This window comes from Nicotiana tabacum, chromosome 7, assembly GCF_000715075.1.
Source record: "Nicotiana tabacum cultivar K326 chromosome 7, ASM71507v2, whole genome shotgun sequence".
NCBI lineage: Eukaryota > Viridiplantae > Streptophyta > Magnoliopsida > Solanales > Solanaceae > Nicotiana > Nicotiana tabacum.
In genome coordinates this window covers 142601590-142629338 of record NC_134086.1, presented here as the reverse complement: position 1 = coordinate 142629338, position 27749 = coordinate 142601590, and the positions used below count along the sequence as shown (strand labels likewise).

General features: G+C 37.2%; 1 protein-coding gene across 3 annotated transcripts; it reads right to left on the bottom strand.

Annotated features, from left to right (window-relative positions):
• Positions 1 to 912: 912 nt before the first annotated feature.
• LOC107803312 (protein unc-13 homolog) lies at positions 913 to 26781 on the bottom strand. Of its 3 annotated transcripts, XM_075217787.1 has the most exons (28): positions 26628 to 26742; positions 26481 to 26546; positions 26345 to 26377; positions 25977 to 26152; positions 25792 to 25856; positions 25154 to 25496; positions 24104 to 24170; positions 23876 to 24029; positions 22542 to 22709; positions 22267 to 22377; positions 20762 to 20971; positions 19845 to 19946; positions 18289 to 18519; positions 16556 to 16630; positions 16299 to 16379; positions 8290 to 8475; positions 8033 to 8188; positions 7649 to 7741; positions 7191 to 7262; positions 6152 to 6269; positions 5398 to 5576; positions 5073 to 5154; positions 3287 to 3391; positions 3014 to 3120; positions 2267 to 2344; positions 2090 to 2185; positions 1849 to 1944; positions 913 to 1409 (listed from the first exon to the last, which is right to left on the bottom strand). In XM_075217787.1, the coding sequence occupies exons 3-28, from the start codon at positions 26350 to 26352 to the stop codon at positions 1236 to 1238; spliced, it is 3333 nt and encodes a 1110-aa protein (XP_075073888.1). In that variant the 5' UTR covers positions 26353 to 26377; positions 26481 to 26546; positions 26628 to 26742; the 3' UTR covers positions 913 to 1235. The 3 variants fall into 3 exon arrangements, with proteins under 3 accessions (XP_075073888.1, XP_075073886.1, XP_075073887.1); XM_075217785.1 differs by having other exon boundaries at positions 26481 to 26781; XM_075217786.1 differs by lacking the exon at positions 26481 to 26546 and having other exon boundaries at positions 26574 to 26737.
• Between the last annotated feature and the right edge of the window lie 968 nt (positions 26782 to 27749).

Below are 27749 nucleotides of genomic sequence, written 5' to 3'. Positions count from 1 at the left end.
TGAAGAGCCACTCCTTTCAGAAGTTATCAGCCAAGTACTTTGGCCCTTTTCAGATAACCCAAAGGGTTGGATAAGTTGCATACACTTTGGCTTTGCCTCCTCAGTCAAAGATCCATCCCACTTCCATATTTCTCAGCTCAAGAAGAAGCTAGGTACTCATACTGCTTCCCCTACACTTCCAGTTGTTCATGTTGAACATGGCCATGTCCTACTTACTCCAGAGGCCATCTTAGACAGAAGACTAGCTCCAAGGAATGGCAAAACCACAACACAAGTTCTAGTCAAATGGTTGAATGCTGCTCCCTGAGGACAGTGACATGGGAGGATTGGCAAGAGTTCCACCTCAAATTTCCTTCTTTTAATCCTTGAGGACAAGGATTGTTTTCAAGGGGAGAGTGATGTTACGATCAGAATAAAATGGGACCTGATAAGCAGTTACGTGAGTTAGTTTTCCGGAAGTTAGTTATAGTTTGTTAGTTTGTTACAAGTTAGTTACAAGTAGCTACAGCTGAATTCCTCTCATATAAGCTGAAATCACAGCTATTGTAATGCTCATTGAATTGTATTAGATTCTCAATGGAATATATCTCCTTTTCTCTCTAAATTCTCGGAATCATTTCTCTTCCTAAGTCATCTGTTCAAGAGCAATTCTCTTCATTTGGTCTTTAGGATACTTAGATTTCCTTTAATTTCGTTAGCTGGTATCACTAAAGGAAAAAGGAAAGTAAACTACTAAACAAAAACTCGTTTCTGCAATCTCTTTGCAAATGAATGACCATAGAACGGAGAAATAGCTAGATATTTTTCCCACTAGAAGGCAAAAAATTTCTTTTGCCTTTCCTTCTTTCATAAACCAAATATCATAGTTATATCACCCGTAATCTTTAAACTCTCACTTACCGAGCAATATAACTCAATTCCAAAATCTTAGAAATAGAAGTTCAAGCGTATTCTCCCATGAAAGGAGAAATTATACATATACATGCCTCCCGAACAGGTTATAAGAAAGCAAGAAATGCACACTAAACATATACATGAACAGAACAAAAAGAAAAGAAGCTATGCTTTAAGTATCTGCCTTGAAGAAAAAAATCTGTCGCAGCAGATTGTTCTCATCGACGAATGAGATCATGAAAAAATAAGAAATAAAAGAAAATTAAAAGTTCTGACTGTCTATGTTACAATCCCATGGAGGGTTTTGCTAGGTCCACTAAAATGTATACAGATCAAGTACACTAAGCTCCAGATTTGGGGATTTTGAATTGCTTCTTGACAAACTGAGAGGCCTCTGACTCTCCTCGATGACACAGAATCCTAAGTAGGGTCTTGGTATCAGCACCTAACTTGCCTCTTCCGCCCTGCATTTCTAACTCACTTGCAGATCTCAAGTCTTCTATTATTTCCCTGGTCTGTGTACCATAAAAAACAAGCGTAGTACATTATCCATTTAACATATTGTCGCAGAGAAGGATCACCATAAAATGTGATATATAACGACCAAATAAGATCATCTTAGACATGCACTAGAATTAGTGCAAAATATGGCCTTAATAAACAGTCTTTGAGGAGCAAGCAGATTTTTAAACACATACACCATCGCTTTTTCTAGAATTGATATTAGTGTTACAGCATCTTTGACCAATCTTTATATCTGTTAAGATAGTGCTATATTTACATGTTATTGGGGGCAATAAAACAAGTATGAAAAAAGTGCATATTGCTCAGACCAATTTCATAATAGAGGCATGGAGAAGCAAGGAGGTACAAGCATCAGTAACCACAGGTACCAAAGTTTTTATGCAGTCAAATCTGCTAATCTTAGTGCTTCATTGTGGTTGCTGAACTAACCTCATAACCATGCAGCTTTACCACCTGCCGAACACGTGCAACTTGATTTTCAACTACACCACGAGGAAGCCCGTCCCCACCCGAAATGAAGAATTCCTTAAACAAACAGCAAGCATAGGTGAGAAATAATCATATTGTAAGTCCACTAATTCAAGATATCAGGTAGACAAAAATTAGTTTGGATATCTTAGGTAGATAAAAAAATGTCTCGAGCATATCCAACAAAAACCAGTTAGAATACCTTCAAGATCTCTAGATCCTCCTCCAATAGCTTAGCATCACCCAAGGAGAATACACGTGATGGTCCTCCATCTAATATGACTCTGAGTAGGCCATCCTGGTGAAATACGATTTCCAAAGAATTCAAAAGTTACTGCAGTTAAAAACAGAAAAACCAAACAGCAGTAAGTACACAGACCAGTGATGCTTGAAGCAGTCCTGTCACAACACGATCACGGAGTGGCTCCATTATCACATCACAAAGTTGATTAAGAACCTGCAAATATTGGAAGACAGTTCACAGTTATACCATCTGTGCTTCTCTTTTTTGCTGTGGGCAACATCGGGAGGAGACATCGCTCGTGGCGGCTGATGGTTTTTGGCAACGGAACGGTGAGGCCTCATGCAAGTAGCACCGCAACGTGTCATGCGCATGGGGCTAATCTAAGTAGGTGTCGATTGCCATCGATTGTTATGAGTTGTATCCGGCATCGCTCGTGGCGGCTGATGGTTTTTGGCTTCAGTTTCTAACGGTTCAAAACCGGTGCTTCATAAACGAAGTTGAGATGGGATTTATGAATCAGATTTCTATTGCAGCAATTATAGTTCAACCTTCCACATCCCAACATTTCATTAGAAGAGAGGTTTGAACAAACATTTAAGACCAAAAATTACTAAGCTGTACTTTCTTTCCATCACAAGAGGGAGATAAGGTGCAAAGAGAGCAGCACATCAAGGAGCAACAGAGATCAGTTCATCAGTGTTGGAATTTCATGGGATAGTTACTCTTTGCTGTTATTCTTCAGACTCAATTGCATCACAAATATCTACAAGTTATTTCCTTTTCCCCTTTCTGGACTTCATCAAAAGTTAATTCATTTCCCCTTTTCCACATTTATAAGATGTTACTTATGTACAGAATAGTCTCAAATATAAGACGCAATACCATATCAAGTGGATCCATTACTGATTCCAACCTAGACTGAGAAACACTCGGTTTATAGAGATTCTCAATGAATGGTTCTCTTAAGTCCCAGAAAATGATTTTCGTTCCTGCAAAAATTGACAAAAATGAGTTAGGAATTATTTGCAATGAACCCCAAAAAAGTAGAAGACAAAGAAGAAGTCTCTCGCTAGTAAATCCACACATCCTTGAAAGTTATATTATTTGCAGAGAACCCAAAAAAGAAAAAACAGAATATAAAAACAAAAGTCTCACCAGTAAATTCACACATTCTGTCAATTGCGGCATTAATATCCTTTCTGCTTCCATCAAATGAGTCCTTCTTCTGTAAATTTCTTGCAGTCTCTTCAGCTGGGCTCTCTTTGTTAGGAAAAAAATTGAAGTTAATCTTTTTCCAGAAGAGGAAAGAGTACCACTACTCAAGTGGCATTCATCATGATAAAGAATTGTATCTAGATTCTACAGGCTAAAAGTCCCAGCTGATATCGAATATACAGCAGCTATGCTTGAAAATAGATTTCAAGTCAATCTCCCCCGTCCCCTTTTTAATTACAACTAAGAAAAACAGGTTTGCAGTTCTTTATTCATATTTTTTTTTCCCCAATTTCTTTTGCAAAACATTCCAAGCACGCCAAGTCATAGGCTTAACCATACGTAGTCAAAGATTTAAGTGCTCAGCACATGAAATAAGAAAAGTTTTGTAATGCTCGGCATTCCTAATTATGACATAATTTCCAAGAATATTCTACGCAATATTCTTTTTCATTCTCTTGACTAAGTACTAACATAATTCTTAGTGATTCACTTGAGTCCTCTTTAAACTCAAGGTGATGAAACAACTTAAGATTGCTTATTAGTAAACAAGAGACACTAACAAGAGCCACTGGAATCGTAAACAATTACTTGAATCATCACCAGAAAGAAATTAGTGTTAGATTTTTTTTTTCCCCGAAAACTCAATGGCAATTGCACAGCAGAAAAAATTGCATCTTGCAATGACTTGAATTGGCAGCTGACAAGTACCAAAAAGTTGTTATAACAATGATCACAAATTTCAATATTTTTCTATCTAAGAAAAAATCAATTTAGAGAATAGATTAAATACTCAGAATTCTAATAACACAAAGAAAAAGAAGAGAAAATAAATTGTGACTTCAAATTAAATGTTTAGAAGAGAGATCTAAATACACTCTTTGATACCATAAAAAAGAGGATTTTTTGTTTACCAGTAACAGAAAATTCACTGTTTAGACTTTAGAGGAAGGAATCAAGATCCAAATTCTAATACCACGAAGAGATAGAAGAGAAGAACAAGTTTTGGGAATTTTTGCTTGAAAGGTTGCAGGACAAATGGTCTGATGTGGAATGACCATCTATAAGAGGTGCATTACGGTCGTAAAAGTCGCCGGAGGTAAGAGTGGTGCCTCTAAACGGTCAAAGGATAAGATAGTGAATTTATGGAAAGATGGAAATATTTTAGTTGGGTAGATATTCATGAGTAGGGAAAACTACGCAAGTGTTTGCTAAATTGTACGCTCTGATACCATGTGAAAGAGGAAAAGAAGAGAGAAAAAACTTATAGAGATCAGATGGTTAACTACATACAAGAGAGCTCCTTATATAAGAATCTTGAACTATATGAATTAAGGACAGTTTTCTAATTCTTAATATTCTAAACTTTTTATTTAAGCAATATTCTTGATGGTTTTCCTGGCTTACAACACATCCATCCAACTATTTCTGTAAAACAGAAATCTAAAATAGAAAAGTAGTCTCCTCTTCTCCACCTGCTGCCATGTCTTCCTTTACTGTTCTTTTTTCTGTCTACTATCTTTGCAGTCTGTAAAGAGATACTTCCAATTGTCCACTTTATATAGAAAGATTAAAGATGGAGAGCACCTTTTCAAGACGACAAATGCTTCTTAACATTACTCAAAATTGTTAGAAAATATTTTTAGCTGCAAATCTAGAATTACATACTAAGAGGAGATAATAAGATAATATCAATATATTCCAAAGTCAAAAGGGAGTTGTTCCTTACTTATCGATTTATCGTGATGCTTTTTCCTCGTCCACCGCTCCCAAATGCTGTCTTCCAATTTATTCAGTTGGCTAATAGCATACTGTAAGGATAAACGATCTTAGAATTGCTTAAGACAGAAACACAACATCACACAGGTTACAAGTTGATTTAAAGTCCAGCTTCAAGCTAATGAAACTAGCCAGAGCCATGCTTTTCCAATTCAACCAGTGTAGATACACCCTTCAGATCCAATCAAAAAGGGGAAAGTGAAACAGAGAGCAAATGATTAACAGCTTGAGATCTTAATCATACAAAAAGCGGAAGGTAGAAAAGTTTAACTCACATGAAGGCTATTCAACTGAACACAAAGCGTTGATGTGGCCACTACGTCAATTTCAACAGACTTCAGGACATCCGGTATCCTTGTATCCTTCAACTCCTTCTTTACGAATGCCTTAATTCCATGTTCCCTTGAGTATCTTGTCAGAATAGGCACAGGTGGAACAACATCTTCCTTATTAGCTGCACACATATGGTTGCAAGTTCACGATGAAATATGTATGTTTGAATTAGTGGTAAACAGTTCTGAAGAAACATATGCAAGATATGAAAATGCAAGAAGAAATAAAGCATGGTACAACTTTTGAAGGTCAATAAAAAGAGAGTCACTAAACACAAGCTTCAAAGCTATTTGAAGATTGAACATGTTAAATCCTGTCGATGAAAAACTGGGCTGGTGATGAAGGGTTGTCAAACGGATAAATTGGCAATCCATCCATAACGTGAGCCAGAAAAGAGGGAAATAGGTTTTCCAATTATTAGTTAATCGGACAGAATATTTACAGCTCCAGTGGGAAGGATAGCTTCGAAACTGTAAAGAGGCACCCCTCCCCTCCCTACTGTGAAATGGATTTGAATACCGCGGTATTGGAAGATTTAATAATCCGTCCATCCATTAATATGATATATCATTCATCAAACCATAATGCAGGATACAAAATGAACCGGGAGGATAATTAAGCTAAAACTGAAACAGCAGGTATATAAGTTTCAGGAAAGAAGAATTCTTTAAGATTGTGCAGAAAGCAACAATATACCAATCTTATCTAAAATGGTCTTTGCATATACTTGAAATGCATTATCAATGCCGCGAAAGAGGCTACCCAGTTCCCCTGGCCTCATTGGAACTTTCAAAGCAAAGAACTGATCAACCGTCTGCAGTGACAAAATAGTTCAACTCGTTACAAAATTTGGTATCGTATAAAAGCATTTGTAAATTACAGTGAGCATATCAGAATCAAATGATCAAAGCAAAATGTCCACCCCCCCGGCACCAGATAGGGAACCGGAGCTTCAGAAGCCTTTAGATCTACAAGTGTATGTACTCCGGAAGCTAAGTATTCTTCACTTAAGTTTCACCATATTAACCAAAACTAAAAAGAAGCTAGGCTGCTAGAGATAACATGGACACGAAGGACACACACAAACTTCATCTTGTAGCTGAGAGCAGTTGGTGTCAAACTTCGCTCTGAAGCACAAAAGTCAAGAAGCTAGATATGGCTTCTTTCATGGAGCATTATGCTTTCATGGGCTACTATTTCAAAGTCCAGTTTCCATTTACAAGTTGTTTGCCTGACATATATTAAGATAAACTTCAGCTGTACATAAAGCAAATCAATAAAGAAATAAATTTTGTTGTTGCTGACGCAATTATTGAAACTCTTCTTCCATATTACTGTGATACCAATCTGTATCGGTCATATCGACATGCTTCTGGATTCTCTACTGTTTAAAAGCTATATTAAACAAAATCATTTGTTTTTCTACATCTATGGAAGATCCGTGATACATCTACTAGCATATGCAGTCAAGGGTAAATAAAGACTGAATACTACTACATCATCCTAGATTCTCACTTATGGATTAAACACGGACATGTAACATTAAAGTATCCACCCATATGTTGCTGAAAACAAGTTTCAGATAAATTCACCGTGTCTGTTTATCAATTGATGCCATAAAGAAACACGATAAACTTAAGGCGTGGAAATCAGAATTGTGATAGAAAATTGATCCTGGGAAAGACAGAAAATTGAGAAAAACATATATGCAAAGAACAGAGTATAATTTGTGAACCTCTTCCACAATCCTGTAGACTTCAACAATTGAACTTCCATGCCTTTGTTGAGGGGAAACCGGTGTCCACCGCTGAAAACCCACAAAAAGGTAATTAACTTCATATGCTAAAAGGCGAGTCTTTGTTTAGAAGGAAGAGCTCAATTTATTCTTATTATCATATCAGTGAAATGAAAAGGGGAGACGCCCAATTTAATAACTTCATATGCGAAAAGGCGAGTCTTTGTTTAGAAGGAAGAGCTCAATTTATTCTTATTATCATATCAGTGAATTGAAAAGGGGAGATGCCCCGTTTAACTTATACTTCTGAAAAAAAGGATATAAGACATGAGGTAGAAAAATGGTAAATGATATATGCACAGAGAGTAGAAGGATTATAATGACGAGGCAAAAAATTAAATGATATTATTGTTCAATGAAACACAATCAATAGAATTAGCAACTCCCTTAGTTATTACCTCCTGCTGAATAGCCCGGTCAACCCAATTCAAAATCCTTGCAAGTTGTGAATTCACCCATCGGAGTACCAATGTCCCAGATACAGTTTCAATCTAGAATAAATCAAGAAATAAGCTAAGAAAGTCACCAAATTCATTATGAAAATATTAAGCATGATGCATGGCAACTTTATCAGCAAAACTTTCCTACCCCAACCAAAAAAAAGGCTCTGAGCATTTAGAATGCCGAGGTCAGAAGACGGTAAATCCAATAAGCTTAATTTACTTAATTTACTGGCCATAAGTCTTTCATTTGGAACTGCCCAATATAAATTTGGCAAAACAATGTCGCCCTAAGTTAATCTAATATAAAATATATAAAGAAGCCAGGAAGAGTTTCCTAACCTTGAACAAATTTAACTTTCTGCAGTAAGCATCTGAAGTTCCATCAGCACAAGTAGATATGATAACTTGCATTATATACTGCTCAAGACTATCAGCAGCAGGAAAGACAGCTATAGTATCCTCAGTCAGATGTTCCGCATTTTCAAGGAATGGTCTCTGAATGATTGACATTCACTCAAACCCCCATACTAAACATATTACCATGAATAATTCAAGCTAAACTAGAACTCCAGGAGATAAATTAATCATTAACATACCAATTTGATACCATAAAGCTTGTGAAGTATGGATGCAGAAACAGCAGCAGCATTACGATGCCTTTGAGATAATATAGGCATGTAAATAGTATTATCTCTTTGCAAGAGTTTCTTTGTGTGTTCTGCAAGCAATGCTAGAGGATGCTCATTTGTTGCATGAGCTATTGCCTCAACATCGTGTATTATCTGCATAAAGCGAATATTCATGACGAACAGGGAAATTTCATTCATGGCCAATCTAGAGGAAACACGGAACTGAATAACAACACCCAAGAACTAGCTATGATGCACAGAGCATTCTTAGATGCCCCCAATAATCAACTCCGCACTCTAGTAAGAGGGGAAGTCCACCAAGCAGGGGGACAGTTGGTCTACTTGTGTTGTTTAGAACCATAGGAAGCAAATCAATCAAATGTAACTTCTGGATGAACTTGCAAACAGTCATTTGTCGGGAAATATGAAACACCCTGTCCTTTCATGTAAGAAGCGTATTCAACAGAAATGCACCATAATCTCACGAGATTCATGACATGTTAGCTGTGAAATAGAAAGAGAGAAGACCTGGGCAAGTGCACTTGGTCCTTTCTGATCCCTTTATGTTCTCGACTATTTTAGTATACCATTATCGTAAAACCACAGTCTACGTTAAAATATGAGAAATTCGTATGTTCTTGACTATTTTAGTATAGGATTATTGTAAAACTACAGTCTACGTTAAAATATGAGAAATTCGTATGTTCTTGACTATTTAGTATACGATTATTGTAAAACTACAGTCTATGTTAAAATATGAGAAATTTGTATGGACTGTTTAACTGGTCACAGAGCATATTAAAGTGACTACTAATTTCTGTTACTGAAGCTTTTATTAAAAGGGACATGCCTTCTACCTCTAATAGGTCATGCTGGTCTGAGAGACTTTGAGCTTCAAATTCTTTGGACATTTGGCATTAGAATGGAATAAGTTAGACATACAGTACAGAGACTAATAGCCCGTTTGGCCAAGCTGCAAAAATCAGCTTATTTTGAGAAGTGTTTTTCTCAAAAGTACTTTTTTTTTTTGAATTGATAACTATTGTATATATTATAAAAATCAGTACATAGGTTGCACTGGAAACCAAATTTACATTGAGAGAATTTGAAGATAATCTAATTTAAAACCTAGCAGGATCCTAGTATGTCTATGATTGTCAATGTATCTTCTGTGTACATCTGTTTGCACCAAAAACAAAATAGAAGAATACAATTGAGTTTGATCTTCTGCAGTGGATTGCTTCTGTCTTCAAAACATCTAGTGTTCCTTTCCCTCCAGACTGTCCACCAAATACATGCCGGAACAGTCCTCCATCTATCTCTGCTAGTTGCTTCAGCTCCAGCTTCTTCCCAACTATAAATGACATCTTTAATCCTGTATGGCATTGACCATGAAATACCCCTAAGATTAATAAAGATTTTCCATAGTTGGTCTGTAATCTTGCAATGTAGAAACAAATGGTTGACAGTCTCAGCATTCTCCCCACACAGAAAACATCTTGAACACAGTGATATTCCCCTTTTTATGAGATTATCCTGGGTTAAAACCGCTTCTTTTGCTAGTAGCCAAGTGAAGCAAGCTACCTTGTATGGAATCTTTGTTTTCCATATATGTTTCCAAGGCCATGTGTCTACCTGTTGATTGTCATGATTCAGAATCTTATATACATCCTTCACTCGGTACACCCCTCTGTTGTTCCTCACCCACCATATTGAATCCAACCCTTCTTGTAATCCTGTAAATGCTTCCAGCTCTTTGTAGAGGTCAGTTAATCTTGTTATCTCCCAGTCATTCAGCTGCCTTCTTAGAGCTATTTCCCATCCTTGACAACTCCTCATTTCAGCTACTGTCTTAAGCTGGTTTTGTGCTAACCCGAACATATCTGGGTATCTTTCCTTTAAGCTTCCAATTCCTAACCAGTTATCATTCCAAAATGATGTGTTCCTTTCGTTGTTCACTCTTATGGAGGAGTGATTCTTCATTATTGGCCAAAGTTCTCTGATGGATTTCCACACACTAACTCCCTGTGATGTTCTGACTTTTTTAGACACCCAGTTGCTTTCTTCACCATACTTTGCTTTGATCACTTTGGACCATAAAGATTGGGGTTCTTTGGAGTACTTCCATAACCATTTAATTCTGAGAGCCTTGCTTTGGTTCTTCAAATTCCTTATCCCCATTCCACCTTGTTTTTTCTCCATTGTTATCGTCTTCCAATTGACTAAATGGAAGACCTTTTTCTCCTTATTGCCTTGCCAAAGAAATGTTCTTCGGAGTTTGTCCAATCTCTGTAAAACGCCTGCTGGAATTGGGAACAAAGACATCATGTAAGTAGGTAGCGAGTCTAATACTGAGTTGATTAGAACTAGCCTACCCCCCAATGATAGGTATTGCGATTTCCATCTTGACAACTTCTTCTCACACTTTTCTATGACTGAATTCCAGATTTCTTTTGATTTGGACCTTGCACCAAGAGGCATCCCAAGGTAAACTGTTGGTAGGGATCCAACTTCTCCTCCCAATATCTGAGTCAGTTGCCCCATGTTGTCAACTTCATTAATAGGAAAAATATTGCTCTTCCTCCAGTTAATGTGTAATCCTGATACTCCCTCAAATAGGACCAAAATGATCCTTAAGAATCTAAGTTGTTCTTTTTCAGCATCACAGAAGACTAGAGTGTCATCTGCGTATTGGAGATGTGTGATCTCTAGATTGTTGGCCTCACTCCTGTTTACCTCAAAGCCTTTAACCCATCCACTGACTTTAGCCGTTTTGATCATGTTGTTCAATCCTTCCATGGCTATGATGAATAGGAAAGGAGATAAAGGATCACCTTGTCTGAGACCTCTGTGTGAATGAAAAAAACCTTTAGGACATCCATTTATAAGAATGGAGAATTTCACAGTAGATATGCAAAATTTCATCCATCTAATCCATTTTTGCCCAAAACCCATTTGTTCTAACATTCTTAGAAGGAAGCTCCAGTTCACATGATCATAGGCCTTCTCGATATCCAATTTGCATAAGATTCCAGGTTCTTTCTTCTTTATTCTTGAGTCCACAGCTTCATTAGCAATCATCACTGCGTCAATTATTTGTCTTCCTTTGATAAACGCCATTTGTTGAGCATCGACAATTTTCCCAACCACCCTCTTAAGTCTTTCAGTTAAAACTTTTGCGAGTAGTTTGTAGAAGCTCCCTATCAGACTGATCGGTCTAAAATCTCTCAATTCTTTCGCACCTGTCTTCTTTGGAATCAAAGCTATATATGTTGCATTGAAGCTTTTCTCAAACATCTCCTGACAATGAAAGTTGTTTAAAGCCGCCATGATATCTTCCTTCAAAATGTCCCAGCATTTTCTGAAAAAACCCATTGTGTATCCATCTGGCCCTGGAGCCTTATCACTTGCACACATCTTCAGGCTGCTCAACACTTCTTGTTCCTCAAAATTACTCTGTAAAGACTCCCTTTCTGATTCAGTAATGCTTGAACTATTTTCGAAATTGACTGTTGGTCTCCACTGTTCAGGTTCTGTGTAAAGCTCCTTGTAGAATTCAATGATCTCGGCCTCTATTCTTCCTGGATCCTCGATTACTTCATGTCGAATCATTATTTGGTCAATGTTGTTGTTTCTCTTGCGTGCATTTGCAGTCCGATGGAAAAATTTTGTATTCCTATCCCCTTCTTTGAGCCACAAAGCTCTTGATTTTTGTCTCCATGCCGATTCTTCATTCTTGAGTTGCACCTCAATCTCCATTAGAGTGGCTGCTTTCCTGACTGATTCCTCCTCTGTCAACGCTCTTAGTTGTTGCGTTGTCTCAAAATCTGCTAGTTTACTTAGCAAATTTGATTTCTGCATTCCCAAATTGCCTTCGTAGCTTCTGCTCCATCCTTTTAGCTTGCCCTTGAGGGCTTTTAACTTGCAAGCTAAAATGTAATCAGGTCTTCCTGAGAATTCAAAAGATCCCCACCACTCTCTAATTTTGTCCTCAAAGCCTTCCACATTCAGCCACCAATTTTCAAACTTAAAGTATGATTTAGCTTGTTCCCACGCACCACAGTCTAGAGCCACAGGTGAATGATCCGAAATCAACCTTTGTTGGATAGATTGCTTGATGTTTCTGAACCTTGCATCCCATTCTTCTGAGATGAGAAATCTATCGATTCTTGACGCCGCTGTATGATTGTCCCCTTTGAACCAAGTATATTTTCCTCCTTCAAGTCGTAGATCTATCAACTCCATATCTTCTATACAATCCGAAAACTCCACCATCGCTCTGGACCTCCTTGAACATTCCCGTTTTTCAGAAGGGTACCTTGTAACGTTAAAATCGCCACAAACCGCCCAAGGACCTTCCATCAATCCCCTCACTGCACCAATTTCTCTCCATACTTTTTTCCTTTCTATTCTACAATTTGGAGCATACACTCCTGTTATGTGACATTGAAAGTTCTGTAGAAGAGCATCAAACTTGCACGTCAAAGTATATGCACCAGTCTGTAACACCTCCCCTTTCCATACTCTGCAATCCCATAACACCAAAATCCCCCCTCTCGTGCCGCTCGCTTCTAAACATGCATACCTCACCCATCTACCACCCCATATTTGCCTGACTATTTCCTCGATATCCCCCTCGACTTTTGTTTCTTGCAAGCAAATAATGTCTGCCCTCCAATTTTGTACTTGACTTTTTATTATCTCCCTTTTCTTCTTATCGTTTAATCCCCTTACATTCCAGGAAATTACTTTGATCGTCATATAGAAATGATTGATAGATCCCTTCCCCTACTTCTTTTCCCATCACTCTTGAATTTGACATCGAAAGAAGTTAACCCTTTTAATTCCAATGATCCTTTGAATCTTTGTTTCTTCACCTCCAACTCTGTCTCCACCCTTCTTACCTTTCTGCAGCTGTCAATTTGCATTAGCAACTCCAGCGCTTCTTCTTCATGACCTTGAAAATCTACTCCAAACATTTTCCCCAATTTGATCATATTTTGATGGACCCATATTGTTGCATCCATGTCTTTATCCAGTGATGGAATGTGCTGCTGAACCGCTATAGGATTCACCTCCTCAATTTCCCACTCTTGAATAGAGCTAAGTTGCTTTAGGTGTTCCACAGTACTTCCCACATGATCATTCCCCATCTCTGAGTTTATGCTTCGCTCCCCTTCCTTCTGTTCCAATCTTGCCAAAACTGCTCCTCCTTCTGACTGATTGCAACTGGTAATTGTTTCCTTTTGCATACTTTCTAGATTCACATTAATGATTTGGTCCCCTGGAGAGTACTCTTTTGCCCCCGAGTAAGAGGGTCCTCCCATTTCCTCAGTAAAAGGCTTCAGCCCAGTATCATCAGATATCTCACACGAGAGGTCATTAAAAATGACTTGTGCAGCCATATCGGGGTCATAGGATTTCAGCTTGTCTTTTGACACTTTACTTCCCTGATTCATCGAGGTTGAACCTTGTGTAAATTGTCCACTTGCCTTTCCTTTACCAGTGTTAAGCTCATACCGTGTCTTTCTTTCAGCCCAGATTGGGATGAAAAATTTGGTACCGTTTCTTTCAATCCCCACCTCATTGGGAGTCTTTCTGCCATCACCAACAATTTTGATTCTTGCCCACTTAAGATGGTTTTTGAGATCAGTTTCTTCTTCTGTAGCTAACCATCCCCCGCAGAGATCTCCTATTTCTTTGAAGATCTTTTGTGACCATAGATGTAAAGGAATCCTCATGGCTCTAATCCAGCATGTTTCCTCAATTTGTGAGTTTGGAATGCAACCGGCATTATGATTCCACCATTCCAGATGAAGCTTGAATTTTTTCCATCTCCATTCTCCTTGCACAATCTGCTCTGCATGAATCTGTTTGGAAATTCGAAAAGAAACAAGTTTCCTGTCATTTCATATATATTAACACCGTATGCTTTGTTCCATGAAGCACTCGCCCATCGCCTTATATCTGCTAAAGTGGGTCTCTCATTGATTTCTTTCCCAAAAGACCCGATAATGCATCTTTTTAGTAGGCCTGTATCCTCTCCTCCAGTAGGTTCCATAACAGAGATTTCCCCGTTGTTCGTGTTGACCCTTGCCTCTCGAAGTGTATTGGACTGCCATTTACTCTCCTTAACTACTTGTGCATACGGGAGATTTTCCACATTGTTTCTGGGTGGTGCTATGGAAATCTGCCTGGTGGTCTGATAGATGAATCTTTCTATCTTCGCTGCTATGTCTTTCCAGCCAGAGTTCAGAGTTAACTCTGGGAGTATTATCACTGACCTCCCTTCTCCCTTCAGTGACAGAATACTCATATATCTTCCATGCGCGTTATATTTCCTAGTACAGAAGTGTTCTGTCATTTGTTCCTTGTACTTCCATCTCTTCACTAGATTGTTTTGATCTGTCGAGGCTTCATTAAGTGCAAAGCAGATCCATTCCATTGCCTTTCTGCCCATGGATGATCTTCTCATCATGTTGCGACTTCTCTCAACCCATTCGAACCATGTGTCTTTGTTAGAGTTTCATCTGGTGATGTCAAAGGATTTGAATCCTGTGTTGAAATATATCCTGTTGTCTCCCATATTGTACTGAACCAACTACTCAGCTTATGAAAGTTAAAGTTTGTTTGGAAGTTATCCCAGTGAGCTAGAAAAACTCGGAAATGAAAGAGGAAAAAACCAGAATCAGAATTCTGGAAGGTTCCTACCAACCGGTAAAATAAAAGTTGTCGGAATTCAGAAAGGATTATATGGTTTTTGTCGGAATTCCCCAGTGAGTGTGCTGTCTAAATGAAATTTTTTGAAAAAGTGGCCGGAAAAGTGCTCACGCGCCGGCGCGTGGCATTGTCCTCGCCGGCGACTGGCTGCGCGTGGGGGCGCGTGGGTGTGATTTACCGGAGCTATTTTCAGGGGAGTGGTCGGAATTTGATCGGCGCTTTAATGGTGTATATGGATTCACAGAAAACCTTGTTCTCAGGCTCCTCGGGGAGTGTGCCTGAGAGCTTTAAGAAAGAAAAGAGAGAAAGTTCGATTCTTGCATTATGGGTCACTTACAACTATTCTCAAAAGTACTTTTGGTGAGAAGCAGTTTGTGTTTGGCTAATTAGTTTGAAAAGCACTTCTGAGCAGCAATTAGTGTTTGGCCAAGCTTTAAAAAAACTGCTTCTAAGTGTATTTTTCTCAAAAGTGCTCCTCAAAAAAGTGCTTTTGGAAAGAAGCTACTTTTTTCTGCTTCTCCAAAACTGCTTTTGCTTCTCCTCAAAAGCACTTTTTTTCCTTCTAGAAGCTTGGCCAAACAGGCTATAAGTGTTATATGATCTGAAGGCTAGACACAGTTAATCAAATCCTCCTCTTGAACCAGTCATGCCCATCCCTTAACATTCTTCATTATTGGTACATATAATGTTATTCGAACAGAGAAGCTCCTTAGGCTGTACAGAATGAAGATTTTGCAATGACATTCATATTTAGCTACGAAATAGAAAATGAAGATAAAGAAGAAAAGAAAAGATTTTAATGACCCAACAATGCAAACGGAAGTTCACAGTTAAGGACCTCTACAATCTTAAGAAACTAATCTAACCACTCATAGAACTTGCACTCTACAGTTAGGGTCCTCTACCATCTGAAGAAACTAATTAAACCAACCATAGAACTTGCACTTCACAGTTAGGGTAATTTAATCAGTCTTTGGACTTGCACTTCAAGCCAACATAGCAAAAGGTTTCAATAGCAGTAATTATATTCAGCAACCAAGTAAAGTTTCTTTTTCCAACAAGTAACAATTTACACTTTAAACGCATTTTTATTGAAGAAACTAATCTAACCACTCATACAACTTGCACTTCACAGTTAGGGTAATTTAATCAGTCTTTGGACTTGCACTTCAAGCCAACATAGCAAAAGGTTTCAATAGCAGTAATTATATTCAGCAACCAAGTATAGTTTCTTTTTCCAACAAGAAACAATTTACCCTTGTAAACGCATTTTTTATTGAAGATGTCACATAGAACTCTATCTGCTCTGTATCTGATATTGTTGCATATTCCATTGCCTGCACAAACATCAAATTTTGATACGACATTATTATTTCTAAGCGTCAATGTATGCAACTCTTATGGTTTATAGTGAACGAACAGACAGCACATATAACATATGATTCTATTTCAGCCAGAACAAACTTAAAATATTTCACCAGAAACAGGTAATCAGTAGGTAACTCAGACATACCGTTTCAGGTTCTTCTAAAAGAAGCCTTCGAACAAGCATAGCAACTGCCACAGTGCTTTCCATCATTGCGGACCCCTAAACAAAACTAAGATGTGAGCACATTCTTGTTTTTCTTTTCATGTCAATATGAGTTATTTCCACTTGATGAACTCTCTAAAACCTATAGGAAAGGTAACTATCAAGTGAAACACATCAGCAAACTGAGTCTTTTTTGAACTACAAGGTATCTTTTCTCTCTAAAAGAAACAAACAGCCTTTGAAGGGATAAGATGCATTTTCACAAATTCCTGGAACCTTTTCTCCTTTTTTGGAAATTTTTTGGAGCACATATGAGATTCCAATTACCACAATGCTTGGTTGCTTTTCCTAGAAAATCACATCTTTCATTGAGGTACCCAATGTTTACACCTTGAAAACGGCGGTTTTAACCCCTTTTTCTTTCATCAAAATAACCATTACTAAACCAGAAAAGATATCTTTGAAAGTTATATGTTATATTAACAGAGAATAACATATTAAAACCTCTGCAGCTCTGAACTGCCAATGGTGTATGACGATGAAAACAATTGTTGCACCACATACGACATGAAACAGAGGCCTATATAAGGAAACATTACACAGACATACAAGATATTGACTAATCCACCATCACTAACTAGCACGTAATTAACTTTTTTCTTTGGGGGGTTTGGGGGAGGAGGGGAGATAACCGAGAGATCCCCGAGTGGCAGTGGTACACAGTTCAAAATTCAGTTAATAATTAACTCTGCCCCTCTACCCATCTACACTTAAATACCAGACTTCCGTTTGCGGCAGGGTTCCAAGCCCTGATTAGCACGTAAGTAACTATATTGACTGTCAAAACCACAGATTTTTCTCAATTTCCTTTACATCTAAATTACAACTGGCCATGTTTATTCAGACTAGCTGTTATTCTTCTTCTCATGATTGTGTGCTGAGACAGAACGGAACTTGATTCTAGGTTCGAATTCTTTAATTTTTTCCTGCGTATGCTCTCTTGTCTTTCATTGTTCCCCCCACCCCACCCCACCCCACCCCCCACCCCCGGGGCAAGGGCCTGGAATAACCCAGAGGATTGGGCCTGAGAAAGCAACAAACTATTATGGACATTTTGTTTCATTTCACAAAAATCTCAATTGCTGATCATCTGAAGGAGGGGAGAATCAAAAGCGGCATTGACAAGCGAAAAACAAAATGTCCATATTGTTTCAGCCCAGAACAATGCGGAATCCATCAAAAGTTGTTGTACCTCACTACATGAAACTCTATCTCTCTAGTGAGATGTCTCACATCTCAATGATTTGTTGATTATAGTCCAGACAGTATAACTAGGGAGTCCTTTAAGGCTTTGAATACTTAAAAAATTTGACAAGTTTTTAGACACAGCTTTTCTGTAATGTAACTTAAATAGAAGTAAATAATATCCTAAATGGAGTTAATTTCAACAGAAAAGGCAGAAAATTTGACATATTGGCAACCATTATTCATTGGAAAAGTGTAATTTGGAAGTTAGTTTCTTAGCTTTAAAATAAAAAACGAGATTTATATCATATGCCACAAGCTCTAAGTTGGTCAGCATCTGTATTACCACAAAACAAAAATTCAAAATAGGAAAAGACATTCATATAAATGCATAAGTTTTAAAAAAAGACTTAGCATGGGCAAAAAATTTGCAATCGCCTGATCAAAGTAAAACAGATTTGTTCACTAACCTCAGCATAACTGAGATGGTAGTCGCCCAACTGCTTATCAGCCCATTTTGATATAGGCAACAAGAAAGACTGCAAGAAAGTCAACTCTTGAAATCCCTTTTCAATTTCAACTCTAGAATGCAAACTCTTCAAGTGCATTCTCTCTTGTGGTCCCCTTTGTTCCTTTAATGGTATTTTCTTCAACTGTTCAATGACATATTGCAAGATCCTTTGCTCCCCTGTGATGACAAACTGCACAACACAAGGGGCACAGATCGAAATAGGACCATCAAGCACCAGACAATAAGCAAAGAGGAATTGATGGAACCATCAGATTCAACCAAGCAACCACATTTGAAATAAGGGTAACCAAGGAAGAAAGAAATTGTTGCAACGTGTCCGGACTTCGATTTTACAAACAGTTGACAAAACAAGATGAAAGCAATTGCCTAACAATTCCAAAAACCTATCGCTGATTGCGATTGAAAATTTTACTTAAAACTGCAGAAGTTAAATAACGTGGAAAGAGGAGAGGATGAGGATTTTGTATCATAAAAAACCACAGTTGCCGATAGGTGAAGTTCAGTGAGTTTCAATTGGACCATAATAGCACATTTGATTCATTGAAAAATAAATTTCGTTGAATAACACAAAGAGATGAATAGGAATTTAAGAATAACATTGGACCAAGAAGATTATTTGCACTTTAATAAAACACACATTTCAAGTAATCACCTAAATTCAGCTATAATAAGTTAGAAACATAAGTGACTAATCATAGACAGTAGGCAGGCTACAAAATCTTCAATAAATTAAACCAAGGGTACTTCAAAATGGTGGGAAGTTTGGTCTTCTTTGGTAGCTTCACCAAGGAATTGTTAATACTTGTATTAATAAACGCATAATACCTAAGGTCAGGAAACATAGCGTGTGGTATTTTTCATACAAAGTACTGTTAATTTTGAGCAGGAAAATCCGAAAATGCAATCAAAATAATTAAAATCAGGTTCCTATAGGTTCCACAAACGGCGTACAAAATGGCCGCTAAGTAGGGAGCAGCAAGTACAACATCACATTTGATGCATCATTAGTTTTACATAAGGATGAAGCATCTAAACTAACCAATCAATACTCAAGAAGGTCATCCCAACAAACGAGAACGTGAAATGATGGCAACTCTTGGTCACCCGCAGATTCATCTTATGCAAAAAAGTAAATTGACATTGAATGTTAACAAAAGCCAAGAAGTACTCCAAGAGGATATCAGCAATGCTAACTAGCATAGAAAGAACGAAGCCTTCCATGTTTTTAGCAACTCAGTCAGCTGGAAGGCACGTGCTTTTCCTGGTTCTTCAAGCAGAATAGATTCAAGAAATATCAGGTTCTTTTCTAAATAGAAAATTGCAGGTTATGCCACAATATTCCATAGAGGTTGTGGTCCATATCCACTCTAATAATTAATAAAGAAAAATGTAGTCCAAACAATTGGTATACCATCAGTGTGTTAGTAGTCAAGCAAATGCTAGTAATGTTTTAAGCAACTCTGAATAAAAACCAGCAATTTTGTCATTTTATACCTGTCGAAATAACAACCAAGCATAGCAAGTGTAGTGGATGGTTTCTGTGATTCCCAAAATACGCCACGTAGACTTAAGAAGCTCCAAAATTTCTTCAACTTCCTGATGAGAAAAGATGAAGTTCATTAATTAGTCATTCACACCTATAAATGGATTTCCAAAGGAATGTACTCGCATTATATCATTCCTTGCACTACTATTCAGTATATTGCCGATAAAGCAAGTGAATGTGTTTCACATAAAACAACAACAATTGCGCCTCAATCCCAAGCAAGTTCGGGTCGGCTACATGATCCTCACCAATGATGTTGTTCCATTTAAGCACCTTAGCCCCATGTTATCAATAATAATAATAACAACAACAAAAATAAGCACCTTAGCCCCATGTTATCAATAATCAATAATAATAATAATAAAAGGTACTAAAAGTTCTATACAAGAAAATGCATATAAATCTCAAATAAGATTAAAAGACCCCTAGAAGACATAAGACCTAAAGTAACCATACTAACATGACCAAAATATAGCCCCAACTAATAGGTATTGCCTAATTAAATCCTTTCTGTTGTCCCCCATTTTTTGCTATGTCGGCGTGGATTCCAGGAGAATGTAGATTTTTCAAGACAACTTCCTTTCATGTGATTGCGGGAATCATCCCTTTTAACACCTTCACTCACCATGTCCCTCTATTATTAACGTGCATAACTAGATCGCAAACCAAATGACCCCTAAGAATATTACCTTCTTCCTTTTCTTGAGAAAGGTAACAACCTAAGAGAATTACTTTCTAATATACAAGAAGCATGATGGCCATCTTTATCCTGGCACCATAAGGCATAGCAAGAATGGCAAGAAATTCTATAATAGAATCCCAAAATTGTTAAGAGAGAATGACCTTCAAGTGGGTTTTAACTGACCTCTGTAAGCTTTCCCTCATCTAAAACATCAAAAACACTGAGAAGTAGTTTCTCGTATAATTTGACATTCAGGTGATAACCATCCGCCCAGTGGCATACTTCACCAGTTAAGTCACCTCGAGCTGGCCTTTCTGCCAGTGGATTAGCAATCTCTCTCAACGATTTTAAACATTCTGTCCTTTGCAGCTCAGCCGCAGGAGGAGGAAAAGACTGAAACAAGGAAATAATAAATTTTATAGCACATCATACGTTATAGCATAACAAAGCACTTTTTTCTTGTAACATTGTTTCTCCAGACACAGGTGTTCATAGTATATGAAATCAAAACCTTAGTTTGAGAAAAAAAGAAGAAGATGAAAGTGCACAAACAATGACAAAGAGAATCAAACAAGCAAACAAGAACAAACATCAAAGACAGCATGTCACTTGAACTACTTCCATGGATCAATATAAGATTTTAAAAAAGAACATCCTTTTGAGGAGAGTACCAAAGAAGAAAAAAGAATAAATATAAGTACCAGAAGATAAAACGTGTCAGTTTACAATTATAGACACGTCTTTACAACCGAGAAACTAAATGGATTAGCGAACCTCCAATCTAAAAGATGAAAACCCTCTTACCATTTCTAATTTTTATTCTAAGCAATTCTATAATTTGACATATGATGATCAAGCTCCAAAACCAAACTCTCAAGTAAATCAAAAGTGTTTTTAATTTGTTTGAAAGAAGTGGCATGAATCCACAGTTCCAATCCATCTATTTACTATTTAAGATACTTAATATTTTTTCGGGCAATAAATTAGGAAAATGGAATCCAACTAGGGTTGCCACAAATTTACATTCATTACATCGACCTTTAGGCAACTTGGTTAATCATGATTTAATTTGTGATTCCCCCATCAACAAGAATGATAGTTTCAAAAATAATGTTGTTAGTTTGTTGTTTGTATAGATGATAGAGGAACACGTGTTTCCTGGCTCATTCTTTTAATTTTATTAGGTAAATATAAGAGATCACTAGACTTAATCAAATACTGAAGTCTTAACTGCACCGAGGCAAAGTCATTTCAGTTTGATTGGTTTCTTGGTTTGCGAACTAAAAGTCAGTTAGAAACTAACTAAACCAACTGAATGCATAATGTTACTCAAACTCGGTGGCATGGTGTACGTTAAAGCATGTGCACGCTCCACCTTCAAATCCTAAGTCCGCCACTGAGACTAGAAAGTAAGTAGGCATTTGGATAATATTTGAGTTGAAGCTGAATAAAAGAGTATTTGATGTTCAAGTTGGAAAAAAAATGTGAAAGTTGAAGATTTATGAGTAGAAACCAGTATTTCCTTGAAATATACATTCCGGCCACTATTTTAATATTTTATCTGAAGTTCAAATATTAAAGTTCAGTGCTCATGGCCAAACTAGTATTGTAGATACTTAAGTTCAGTATATATAATTAAACCAGAAATTTGTCTTCACCAAAAGTAGGACAGAGAGAAAAGTACACACCTCAGATTCCTCAATCTTAGCCAAAAGAACCCTTAGCTCATTTGCTTTTCGCCCAGATTCCCCAAATCCTACGGCAGGATAATTTATGAGCCCCTCCTCTAACATGTTTAACTGAACTGACAGAAAAGGAAATATGTAACAGAAATGTTAAATACATTTCATACAAATCTAGTCACATAAATTAACAACTTTGCAAAGCTCATTACAGTAATTAGGAAGAAAAGGAGGGGAGAAAAAAATTGCATCTTTATAGTGAGTGGAAAGACTGCGCTTACTTGTCTTTTTTGCCACTTAATATACGACTTCTTGTCGGAAAACTCGGTTCGTGAAATACAACATAACAATTCCAATGGGATCAAGATTGTATCCATCCTTTTACCCACTTTTCCGACCATCGCATTAAGGAGCCCAAGTCTTGTCCTGACGTCCATGGCCTCAGAAATCTGTACATAATAATCAGGTAAGAACCCATTAAGTATGACACTGAAATTTCTAAATAACAGAGCGCTGCATAATAATTTTTTTAAACGTTGCCTACTGCTCAGTTCAAAGACATTATATCAACCTTTAGTAACTCCATTCTACCGTTCTCTTTTAGATCTACGAGTTTCACTCTAAGTCAAGCTAAGAGTTGTAGACCTGCCTTAACAAGATTAAGACATAACTAAATAAATCTATAATCATGGTTTAACAGTTTTCTCACTCAATTAGAAAGCGCTCCCTCTGCCCCCCAACGGAAAAAAAAAAAGAGCAATGGAACTTGTAGCCATCGTCTTTACTTTGCGGACAGTGCCCTATTAATGGATCTTGAAGAGTCCTAAATAATGTGGTCACCATGTAAAGAGTCTCAAATTTTTCACTCATCGATGATAAAAAATGCTAGAGGCAGTCTCTTGGGCAACTGAGACTGTTGAATTATACCAGAAAACTGCCCTAAAATTGGATAACAGAATTAAGGCTAGTGGCAGTCTCACAAAATGATGCACCCAAGTCTCGGACTAGCCATTACGAAAGTACAACTAATTTGTACTGCCATTAGCTTTAGGATCACTTCAATGATGCATATCCCAAAGTGTTGGACTAGCCATTACCTATATATTAATGTCAGAATGTTAGAGTGACTAATGTAAAGTACTTTGCACATCCCTAGTCCTTTTTCCACTCTGGGACTGCTCATGATTCTGTTACTTCTGACAGAGTGAAAATTTTGGGACTCTTTACATCAGAGTTCCCCTTTCTTTGCATTTTGTCACTAGATTGATTCCAACTGTCTCCTTTCTCTACGCAATTAGTGATCTTTTTCATATTATCTTCCCAAAAAGACCTTCCCCTGTTTCCAGAATGATATTCGCTGCCTTATACCTCCCCTAGAAAGAGACCACTCTGATATATCTCCCATACATATTAAATTTTGGTAAATAACATGTGTAAAGCTGACTTTGAGAAATTCCATTTTCTGCATACTTTTCCCTTCTCTAAGCTTAAGTTAATCAGTGACCGTGATTAAGCCTACAAAGTACACTGATCTTTTAGATAGAATGAGCATTTTGATTAAGAATGTGACTACAAGTACAGATAAAAAAAGTAACATGGTCATTTATTTTCCTACCTCCATCTGGACACGCATCGTCTCCAACAAACTGACCAGTCCAGATAAATGCTGGGACTGGGTCATTACATTTTCACTCTTACTCCGGCCCAGCTTCCTCATCAATATAGATTTCTTCTCCTTCTTTTTGTCCTTTGATGGTACAATAAGGCCCCTGTGCATACATAACGCATATTAAATACCTTTAATTAATCAGATGGGAGAAGTTGCAAGCAATGGCAGAAATACCCTGAAGCTCCTGCAGCAGCCAAGAGGATCTCATATGCTGTTTCACGCAGGTCATCATCGCCAACACCTACGAAAAAATGCAGGTATTAGTATTTCCTATCCATCCACGTAAAAGCAAGAGAAGAGAACAATTCAAAAAAAGATAGTGAATTCTACAAGTCAGAAAATCTAGAAAAAGTTAACAGGTTGTTAAAGGTCAGAAATTCATTAACGTGGCATCAAGGGAGTGCTAACTCTTTCTAATCTAGAAAAGTTAAAAACACATATAGGATTTACAGCTAAATTTTCAATAACGCCCATCAGCTAGACAAAGTTAGAATATCAAAAAAATCACACAAGTCTGCTGGAGACTGGTGGATTTCTTATGCTCCTAGTAGAAAGGGGACAGATATTGTCCCAACATTAAACCACTATAAAGTATGCTACATTCATGGCCGAGGTGCATTACTCAAACTGCAGTTAACATGGATGAGAATTGAAATTCATAATTGGTGGGTGAAAATTGTTTGCCTTGTGTAGTTTCCTGCAGGGGTCAGCTCAATTGGCAAAGGTTGAGGGATTTGTGTCTAGTGTCACGAGTTTGAGCCTTGCAGCAAGCGAACTAACTCTGGTATTTAAGTGGAGAAGAGTAGAGGGGCAGGCCCATCATCCCTGAGTTTCAAAGGCTGTGGTTGGCCTAAAGGGTCGGTTCCAGATGGATTTTTCTGGTCATGGAAAAAACTTGGTGGATGAAACTTGCAGACTAACCTAGAGCAGTTATATGGTACATCAACATCGACGCTATTAATGGTTTCCTAGTCATCTGCCAGCCTCATAAGCATAAAGTAACGAGTAGAGCAAATATAGCATCAAAGAATGATCTCGAATTACTCTGACTCTCCTGATCTTCTTTATTTCTCTGGTATAACCAACTATATACATAGCACCTTAGAGCTAAAAAGCAAACAAATCTCAACCCAATACTGCAAAAAACGGCCACAAAATTATGGAAGTTGAAAAACCAGTCCACTCAATACCATATGCATATACACCTAAAATAATCATGCTTACCGGTGGCAAATGAAGGCAATCCAAGCACAAGATCAGAAGCATCATTGAGAACTCTTCTTGAATACCTTCTATTGTCAACTTCATCTAGATCGTCAAAGTCATCAAAATCCTCAATGTCATCAACTGTCAACTCTTGTTGTTGTGTGGAATTAAGAGACATGGATTTGGATAGACTAGACGGCTCTTCAAATGGTTCAGTATCAACGGACTCTGACGTTGACAGTGTTGCCAAATTTGGTAATGGCGTGGCAACAGGGACAAGCGGGGGTAACCTTCTTGGAGGCGAACCCGATAATTCAGGATTTGTAGCTAGAAAGAATTCATCAGTTGAACCTGCATTACTCTTATACCAAAAGGAAATCATTGAAGAATGGAAATAAAATTGGTGTGCATAGAAGGCGCGAAATAGTGCTTTGCAATAGGCAAAAAGTATTGCATAACAATTCCCTAACAGAATAATTATAAGCTATAATAGATCAACCTCGGGAACTGGAACATTCATAAATAGCATAAATTAATGTAGAAGTGTTGTATAACAATCCCCTAAATGGAATAATTATAAGCTATAATAGATCAACCTCAGGAACTGGAACATTCATAAATAGCAGAAATTAATGTATATGCATGTCCGAATTTACCATATGAGGGAACAGAGTGCTGTCATGGTAATCTCTAATAGCTTCAGATAGTTCAAGGAGTCCACCTACAAAAAAAATAAAAGGAAACAAATAATAAAATAAGGCAACTAAACTAGTTGAATAAAGTGAACTGCTAATGTAATAACTATAACCCATATATGTAGAGTATGTATCTTGTTCCGTACCTTTTCTTGCACAATTGAGGACGAAATCAACGCTCACTTGATCAAGATCCACGTCATCCAAGGAAACAGCTCCGGGAGGCATTACCACCTTCTTGATTAAGCTTCCTGAAAGTATAAAATTCAAGAGTATCCGCCTGTCTCGCCGAAATCTTTGTAGCAGCTCTGTATCATTCTCCCTACACAAATAATTAACTCTACTATTAAAACTTCCTCAAAAATCCAGAATCTTTAAACTTGGCTGCCAAAGGACTTTAGATTTACTTATTAATTACTTCAAACCAACTATAGGATCTATATATGAGTCTTATAAACACTAGCAAAACGAAAAAAGAGCGGATATCAAAGCCAAGATATTAAGGATTACTTACTCTTCCATGGCAGCTCACACTTGCATTCACCAACTGAAGGGGGGGAAAACAAAAATCCGAGTTTAGAATTAAATTAGCACAAGATTGAGTGAAATTTGAACGAGTCAAAAAGGCAATTAGGCTTTGAAGTAAGTACCGAAATGCAGAGGGATTCGAATGGGTTAATTGAGAAGAGCAAGAAGGAGTTCAAGACTGAAAAGATCTTAGGGAATCAAAAGGAAGTCAAGACCTGAGAAGAAGTTGAACTGAATCCTTCAATTGAGGTGTGAATGTGAAGTGTTACCAGTGATGCTGATGAAGATGGCTGTAGTGAGAACAACCCCCTAAGGCTTGATTGGGAAAGCTCGGTGGGATTTCAGATTTGTATGCCGTAGTCCCAGCATTTTATAGTATTTATATTTTTCAGACGCGGCTCGTCTATTCAATTATTTTAGAGTGAGATTTCTGATATCCACGGCGTTTGAGGAAAAATATGTAATAAATCGTATTCAGCTAGTTACCGCATTCCAGAATTGGGATTTATAACTGGAATTTGATAATTTTTGTTAAAAGAATTCTAAATTAATTCTTCAAAGTGATACAGTATAAAGTAACATAAAATTATATAAAAACTAGTAAATTTATCCGCGCAAGATATATAAACTAATCCTTTTATAAATATCCGAATATGAAGTATATTATATTTTTTCTAGTTTTTCAGCACTTAAGATTTTTAGTCGCAAGAGATGTTTGATTTTTGTCTAATATGTACATCCTAGTATATTTTTTTCTTTTTCTTAAAAGGACATGTAAAGAAAGAAAAAAAAAAGTCAAGAAAAATTGATCTTTATGTATATGCATAGAGTTGTTTTCCGTAATCGTAAAAAGGATTACTCCTTCCAAGGAGTAAAGTTGTAACGACCATCCTATTCACTCACCATTTTCGAGCACTTCCTATTTTTTAGGAGTATATCTGAAAATAATAATAACATGGAATAAAAAGGGAATATATATATATATATATATAAATAATTGATATATTGCCTAAATCAGCGGAATCAAATTTTATGAATCTGTTCCCTAATTATTTTCCTTTTCTTTTTCTTTTCCTTCTATTTCTTTCATTGGCATAAAAAAATATGTAATTAAAGAGCCTCAAAACATCACTAAACTGATCTTTTAAAGTAAAACTGAAAAATAAGAATATAAAGGCAAAAAGAGAAAATGGAAATCCAGTAAAATTGCAAGTTCTTGAAATAGACTTGGTGAAAGCTTTTATTTTTTTGCCATCTCCATAATAAATTGGACTTCCTTGAATGTTCAAGAGTGTTTTCAGTCGTTTCTGCCTGCTCTTTGGATATCATGATTTGAGAAATAATCATTCAAGTAGACAAAAATAATACGACTACAAATACACAAAAAAGGG

Bases quoted from the DNA above. Each gene is read 5' to 3' on its own strand.
- LOC107803312 (XM_075217785.1), bottom strand. The intron at 24,030-24,103 runs GTATTTCTGCCA...ATGTATGCACAG, and splicing joins GCTGCTGCAGGAGCTTCAGG to GGGCCTTATTGTACCATCAA. The intron at 22,378-22,541 runs GTAAGCGCAGTC...CTGTCAGTTCAG, and splicing joins TTAAGTGGCAAAAAAGACAA to TTAAACATGTTAGAGGAGGG.